General features: G+C 47.0%; 1 protein-coding gene across 1 annotated transcript; it reads right to left on the bottom strand.

Moving 5' to 3' along the window:
- Positions 1-1578: 1578 nt before the first annotated feature.
- Positions 1579-4197, bottom strand: LOC125946293 (uncharacterized). The gene is made up of 3 exons (XM_049669002.1): positions 4102-4197; positions 1959-2102; positions 1579-1890 (listed from the first exon to the last, which is right to left on the bottom strand). Exons 1-3 carry the CDS (start codon positions 4195-4197, stop codon positions 1579-1581), a joined length of 552 nt encoding a protein of 183 aa, XP_049524959.1.
- Positions 4198-7966: the final 3769 nt, after the last annotated feature.

Here is a 7966-nt window from a genome sequence, read left to right as displayed (position 1 = left end):
GAGAGACACGTTCTCCAAGAAACACCGCACCTGGAAAACAGGTGCGCCAAGTGGTTCGGGTGCTAGCGATGGAAAAGAAGTCCGCTGGCCTTATTTTAAACTGCTCCTGTTTTTAAAGGATTTAGTCGATGTCGGCAGGTGAGCGTCAAGTTCAGAATTTTATGAGGGGGAAGTTGGTTCTACTATATATCATTTAAATGTTGATGGGCTTGTAAGCGTTATTACGACATTTATCTTCATGTGACATTTCCACAGGAGGCACGAGACAGTGTTTGTGTACACTGTAATAAATAGGTTGCTAAGCAGCAGCATTAAATACTTTTCCAGCACTACATGCAATCTCCCGCAAGCTGAGCCAGAGAATGCAGAAGCCCACCTGATGAGCATGTGTCGCCAAGTCGAATGTAAGACATCACATTTATTTATCACTTCAAAAGTATATCAAATTACAGTGCATATAAAACCAAACTTGCTCAGGGTTTGCATGTCGTCACATGTTACATAGTATTGATGTACATATTTGTACGCCTGAGCAGTTCCTTAGAGGAAAGGAACAACGCTTCAATTTAGCTGCTTTTTAAATAAAATGCTTTTCTTGCAGGCACACAAGACGAATCTGGATCCCATGGCAGTGAGTCGCCTGTGCCTGGGACTTCCAGCACGACTGATGAAGAGACGCCAGTTGAAGTATGCTGTAGTGTTACTCCAAAGAAAACACCAGCAGTCAAGGTGAAAAAAAAGCGACAGAGACTTGATGAAGAAATTTTAAGTGTAGACAACATCCTTAAAAAAGATGAAGATGAGCCTGCCGTATTTGGGCAGCTAGTCGCGCATAGATTGAGAAATTTCCCTAAACGACAGCAGTCAGAATTACAAGTTGAAATACTACAGTTGCTGAACATGCACGACTACAGTTGAAAATAAAGTTTTCACACCTGGTTTGTTCTGCTACCTTGTCATGTTGCACACTTATAGCCAATGTTTCTGGCACAGCCGGTATCTCCTGCAACAGAGCTGCCCAACGTATGGCGGAGTTCTCACACGTAAAGTACATCAGTTATAAAAATTAAAGCACAATAAGACTTTTGTACAGGCGAAATTACGCATTGCATGGGGTCGGAAGGTGAGTATGTGCCCACTGCCATGGCACAGCACCTTCTGTGCTGCATCCACTGTGTAATTTCTTGACGAAGTTCCTTCCAAGTCGCACAGCTCATTGACCTGAGCCTCTTTCCTCCACTGGCCTGGATTCACATTTCCATAACAGTCTTCCCCGTCTACATATCCAGGTGGGGAATATGTAGCTTTGCTCGTTGAGCACAAAAAGTTATGCAGCGCACAGCAGGCCACCGCAACATGTGTTGCGTTGCTTGGCAGGAGGTTGAGGCGGCCAAGAAGTACTCTCCATCGTGCCACGAGAATCCCAAAGGCATTTTCGACAATGCGCCTGGAACAAAAACACTTAGCAGGTTAATAATCTGCTAGTCGCAGGCTGTCCAGCCATATAAATAATAACAAGCATGGCTGTTTCATTTCAAACACAAGCTCAACATTGCAACCAAAGTAATTATTTTCATGTTACCTTGCTCTGTTTAGCCTATAGTTAAATACTTTTTGGCTTGGCTGCAGTCCTTTTCCAGGGTAGGGCCGCATAAAATCCTGCCTCAGTTGAAATGCTTCATCGCCCACAAATACGTGAGGTGCCACCTTGTTGCTCTTCGGGAGGCGTGCTGGGGCTGGCAAGTTTAGGCAATTTTTCATAAGGCCCTTGCCGAATGACGTTGCCTTAAACACACCCCCATCACTGTGCCGGCCTGGAGCCCCGACAACTACCATAACGAACTTGTAGCTGTCGTCAGCCACTGCCATCAACACAATGGAGAATGTTCCCTGAAAAAGAAAAGCAGAACAGCGTCGTCACATCTGACCAGAATAACCCTCATGCATGATATAGATACCTTGTAGTTGTAGTAATTGCTACCAGAGTTTGGAGGTGCCTTTATCTGTATGTGTTTGCCATCTACTGCTCCAAGGCAGTTTGGAAAATTCCAACGCTTCGCAAAGCCTTCTGCCACTTCCTGCCAGAGCGCAAGTCCTGGCACCTGTGTCACGGAAAGAGACGTGCACATGTCAAGGTTTACAGCACATTTAGTTGGCGACTCGTGCATTTCACTTCAGTTTGTTGTAGCCACGTCCTCCACTTTGTCGTCACCGATACTCCCCAGTGTTGCCTAAATGCGCTGCACCCCATCAATTACATTAATTAGGCCCATAATACCACACAAGTCCAGCTGTTGATATGTTTGTTCGTAATAGCTTGTATAGCATATACTCACAGGCAGATAAAGTGGCTTTAGTCGATTCCGCAATACTCTGCAAGTCTCATGAATGACCAGCCGACAAGTCGCAGGTGCCACTCGAAAAACCATTGCGACTTGCTTTATGGCCATTCCTGAAGAGAGGTACCTGCATGAAAAAGTGGGTTTTCACATAAACGTGGAGGTAACTGAGATATAATAAACATTGTTTTAATGCCTTGCTACACCTGATGGTAATGGCCAACCTCTCTTCTGAGCAGAGTGGTTCTCGGCACAAAAACTGCCTGATGAGGTCGTTCATGACGAACCGGTGCAGGAAATCGAACTTGTCTGGCGACATCCTATAATACTTGAAGAACATTGGTGGGTCCTTACTCAAAACCTGGAACTGCAGTAAAAAAATATCTTGAACTGACCTCTTTCACACACATTTCTTTACATGCAATGCAGTATTTGTGTCGCATTTAATTAGTGAACCTCGATGAATGCACTGTTTTCTCGCTTTTTGCAAGGTTAGGTATACTTGGGTCCGATTTGCTAGGGCTTATTGGTTTCAAATTGCGGTAATCACCTCTGATCCAGATTGCGAAAAAGGAACCCAATCTCTCGAATCATTTAATTTTATTGCGATAGCAATTATATGGACACTCCAAAGCAGATTTCTGCCGTCGGCGTCGCCGTTGCCGTCGCCGTCGCCGTGAGGTTCCGTATGACGTCAATGGAGATGAAATCGTCGCCGCGCGCCGCCGAACGCTGTATGTGCGAGTGAAAGGGGGCGAGGGACGCGCGCTTTCACGGGGAGTGAACCCACAGCGGAGAACAAACGCGCGTTCTGCGCCGTGCTCCCTTAAGGGCTGCAGAAGTAGGCGTCTCTTTCCTCCTTCACAATCTCCATATATGTAGAGCAAACGCGCCTTCTTCCGACGCGCGAAAGGCCGTCGGGGGGAGGGGGAGGGAAGGGAGGCGACGTTTAGCTGCGGCACCAAGTGCCTATTTATATCAGAGGCTCCGGCAACAGTCACCAACGCCGCACGCATTTTGTGCGAACGCGGGCAAAACGCTGACGGCGTCGGCAAGTTCTGCGTGTGGCCGGTTCTGCTGCATGTCCAAGTTTATACAGCTGATAAAACTGCTATCATTACTCCGTATAGCTCTCAACAAATTTGCTATCGCAATTGATGCTTCGCCTTTCAGGTGAAACTGCGACAACTTTTTTCGTCAAATAGCGCCAGCACTCGAGAAAAACTGGTATTACCGAAGGGAAGTTGAGTGTATGCAGTGTATTCACTGTGTATGCAGCGTCTGTTTGGGATACAAGCTGCCAGCCGCGTGAAAAACTTCGTGCGGGGTGCAACGCGATGATTGAATTTGGTGCAGTTTGCGCATCTCAATGGATGATCAATTCTGTCCATATGCGACCCAGAACTCACAGCAATACGTATATTGCTTGCAGCGCTTCACCAGATATAAGACGTGTACTGTTGAAAAGGTGTGATTGGCAACTAGTCGCTGATAGAAGCACCGCTGACAGTATACGGCTGTCACACGGCGCACTTTCGATTGCGATCAAGCCCGATCCGGATCGAATTTCTCAATCGCGGTCGAAAAATTCGATCCGGATCGGGCTTGATTGCGATCGAGAGTGACCGTGTAACACCGTTATTACATGGTAGGAGCGTTGTGAACAGCTATTATAAGGTGATAATTATTGAGCTAACTGAGCGTTACCCACCGCAGTGTGATATTCTACTTGGTTCCTCCGTTGTTGCCATACAGGGTGTACCCATAGCTTTCTCTTTCTCTTCTTCTCCTCGAGCTCGCGCAATTTGAGAAGCAGCAGCTTCTTTTTGAGAAGCAGAAGGCGCCGGATGACACCCATAGTGACGCTGAACGCAGCGGCGTGTACTTCGAAGCTGGTAGTACGGACAACCTGACGCCGTGGGCTCTTCACACTTGCGCAACAGCAGAATGGCAAAGCAACACTAACCTGACGCCCGTCTCCCAAGCACAACCAGTACAACACACGCTTTTTGCAAGCTTCGATGAACAACGACAACCACACTGCACAATGTTGGCTGATAAAACAATGAACACGCCATCTCTGCATTGCATTACGCAAAAGAAAGTTAAAACGCGATAAAAATACTGAAACGTTTGATATTACTGTTTATACGCATTTTTCCAATTATAAAAGCGGCATATGACACCTTGAAAAGCGTTTATATTTATTTACTTGTTTACTTCAACGCATGTGCCCAGTCTGATAACACTGGCGCCAACAGGACGAACGGCGGGCGGCGGCCGCCCGCTGTTCGCTTCATGTATTGCAACGCAGCGAACATTCACCGTCGTGCCAGCGGGTCCTTTTTCGCCGCGTGGTGTTCGCCGTGAAAGTTCGCTCCATGTATCCCAGGCTTTATGCACTCATCAGTTCCCGCGTGAACGTTTGTCAGCTCCAGGTGACCGTTTAGCGAGCTCTATCTCCACGGCGCCTGTATGTCTTACGCCTATCAAGAGGTGAGTGGCAGTTCATGAAGCCAGTGTTTTTCTATTAACAGTCTTGCAACCTTTTCGACTAGCGGGTCGTCGTGTCCACGCGTAATAAAATGCTGGGTGTTGGAACTTCGTCTTTCATACGTCTAGCCGACGACTGTTCATCATCATCGTTTTGCGCCTCATGAGCTCCGCTCGCTCGAGGGTATGAAAACATTCTTTTCATACTCGCTGTTTCATTAAGAGAAGACTACGCGTTTCAGATGTGCCGTCTCTGTTTCATCAAGACAGCATGGTAGCCGGCGCACCTTGAGGTCCACTCACATGGTGCCGAAACCCCACGGGATCTTCTGAACGACGTCAACCTCATCGATTCACGGTATCGCGCTGCGATACCTGTGCATTTAGCGAAGAGTTCCCGGCTGCCAACTGACTCATGGAATGGCTACTCCGACGACCCAAGTGCCTACACTCGCAATTGGACGACATCCTCAAAGAAGCGGAAGGCATTCTACGAGAACAGCAAGAACCAGCAACATCAGAGGTCAGCGTTTTACGTGATCAGATTGACGCACTCTACCTGCAGATAGCGAAAACAAATGAGAGCATTTTAAGCGAGGCGCCTGACGATCTAATCGAGAGTGAGACGTTAGACTCGAGCAAATATGGAGACAAGGTTGTTACAATGACTATCAAAACTCCGTTTCGAGCTTCCCAAGCGTCGCGCCGTACGAGCAGCCCAGCTTCAGTCAGCGCCAAGTCTACACTACCACAGTTGGAACTGATGAAATTCGATGGTAACCGAAAGCAATAGCAACGTTTTAGACACAGTTTTTGACGGAAGTGCACAATAAGGAAGAGCTCAGCACTGCTGACAAGTTCAATTACGTGAGCCCCCTACTCAGTGGAGCAGCCGCTTCGGCCATATGTGGACTCCAGGCAACTGAAGAGTTCTATCAGGATGCGATAGGTATTCTCAAGAAACGCTTCGGAGATGAAAGTATGATCATTCAAGAGCACCTTCGAAGCCTTTAAGATTTGAGAGTTATCTCGTCGTCTTCGAACATTAAGCAACTTCGAGGCCTCTATGACCAAGTACAGGTGCATCTAAGGAGCCTCAAACCTCTTGGAACGAGCCCTTCAACGTACTGTTCCATGTTACGGGAGATTCCTTCGCGAGACTTGCCGCCAGACTTAGTGCTTAAATTTCATGAGCTTTACGAGCTGACGAAAGCGTCCACAGCGGCATTAACGAATGAAGCGGAAGTTGACTCAGAGCACCGGATGACGAAAGCAGAGAAGGAGTTACAAAGTCTTGTGGAGTACTTCGATCATCAACTTCAGTGCCGAGAAGCTGTGACAACATATACGTCTGGGAAAACGCCAGAAGTCCAGAAAAATAGAGATACATCGCGAACTGTTCAGCATCGCAACGTGTCATCAACAGCGGATCTACAAAATGTGCTGGAGAAGCATGACCTGGGCCTGTTTTGCAAATCATCTAGGCATAGTGCTGAAGTCTGCTACAACAAAGAAGTGAACCTGACATACAAGAAGCAGATTCTCACCAAGGCGGGACGATGTTTTCGTTGTCTAAAACAAGGTCATATGGCAAGCGACTGTAGAGGAAGACGAAGATGTGATCGATGTTCTCGACGTCATGTCACCTCGATGTGTAACCCTGACTTCAAGAAGGAAGAGAATGAGGCTTCTGCGACAGCAGTTAACCTTCTTTCTCAACAAGCGAGCCCCGTTATATTGCAGTCCTTGACGGCGAGAGTGGCAGGCACGACATCTTCAAAACACTGTAGGATATTCTTCGACTGCGGAAGTCAGCGCAGCTTTATTACCATAGATGCATCACGCACACTTGGCTTTCAGTTTCTACAAGAGTAAACGGTGAATATAGTAGTTTTCAGAGGACTGAAGACAATGAAAAGAGTCCGTGTGATTGTCTTCCCATAACAGACAAATAAGCCTATTGAAATTGAAGCTTTAGAAGTGGAGGACATCTGTAGCGAGCACATTCCCATTCCAGATGAAGAAGTTTAAAGAAGATAGAAGAAATTGCATTGAATACACAAGCCCTCTCTTTAGGTGGAGATAGCGGAAATTCTGTAGATATATTTATAGGTTCAGACTACTACTGGCCACTTGTGACTGGCAACGTCAGAACCGTGTGGAAGAAACGGAAGGATCTAAAAGCTGTGCACACTAAATTAGGATGGACTGTACAAGGGTCACTTCCTCTCCCAGGGCACCAGCGTCATTGCGCTCCTGTTCGTCACTGTTCCAGCGTCATTTTGCTCCGAACCTGCGTAGAAGAGAACACTGTCTCGGAGGTTCTGTCACGATTTTGGGAACTGGAACGTCTAGGTCTCAGAGCTGACGAAGAAAGCCTGCTCGATAGTGAACTGACGCCACAAGAGTTCGAGACAAATATAACTAAAAGGGATGGTCCTTATCAAGTTCGACTTCCTTGGAAGGAAACGGTGGACTTGGCAGACAATTTCTCTGTGGCCACTAAACGCCTTGGCAGCTTGATGCAAACTCAACAAGGACCACAATGCATTGGAAAGGTACGACAAAACCATTCGTGGATATCTGGAAGAAGGACCAGCAGAAAGAGTTTCCTGTTCAAGATTCAGGAGCAAATTTCGACTAAACTGCATGCTGCATAGAGAGGTGATCAAGGAAGAACGGACTACAACACAGATTCGCATCATTTTCGACGCATCCTCACACGAACGTGGAGCGAAGTCATTGAATGAAAATTTGGTATCCAGGCCGAGCTTAAACCCAGACGTAACCGCATTACTTCTGCATTTTCGGCGATACAAGGTCGCTATGACAGCAGATGCTGAAAAGGCCTTCCTTCAAATCGGCCTGCATGAGGAGGACAGAGATTCACTGCGATTCATCTGGTTTACAGAGCCTGGTTTAACCAGAGCTTTACAGAGAACAGGAAATCTAGATGATGAACAGAGTGCCACTCGGAACCACTTCAAGTCCTTTTATTATGATGGCCACGTTGCAACATCATTTTCGGTGCGCAGAGGATAGCTACAAAACGACAGCTTTATTGCTTCAGAAATCCATGTACATGGACGACCTGATTGGAGCTGACACAAGAGAAGATGCCATTAGGATGCGTG

The sequence above is a fragment of the Dermacentor silvarum genome, chromosome 6 (genome assembly GCF_013339745.2).
Source record: "Dermacentor silvarum isolate Dsil-2018 chromosome 6, BIME_Dsil_1.4, whole genome shotgun sequence".
NCBI classification, from domain to species: Eukaryota; Metazoa; Arthropoda; class Arachnida; order Ixodida; family Ixodidae; genus Dermacentor; species Dermacentor silvarum.
Note: the sequence above shows the minus strand (reverse complement) of the source record. Positions and strands in the feature narration are given on the sequence as shown.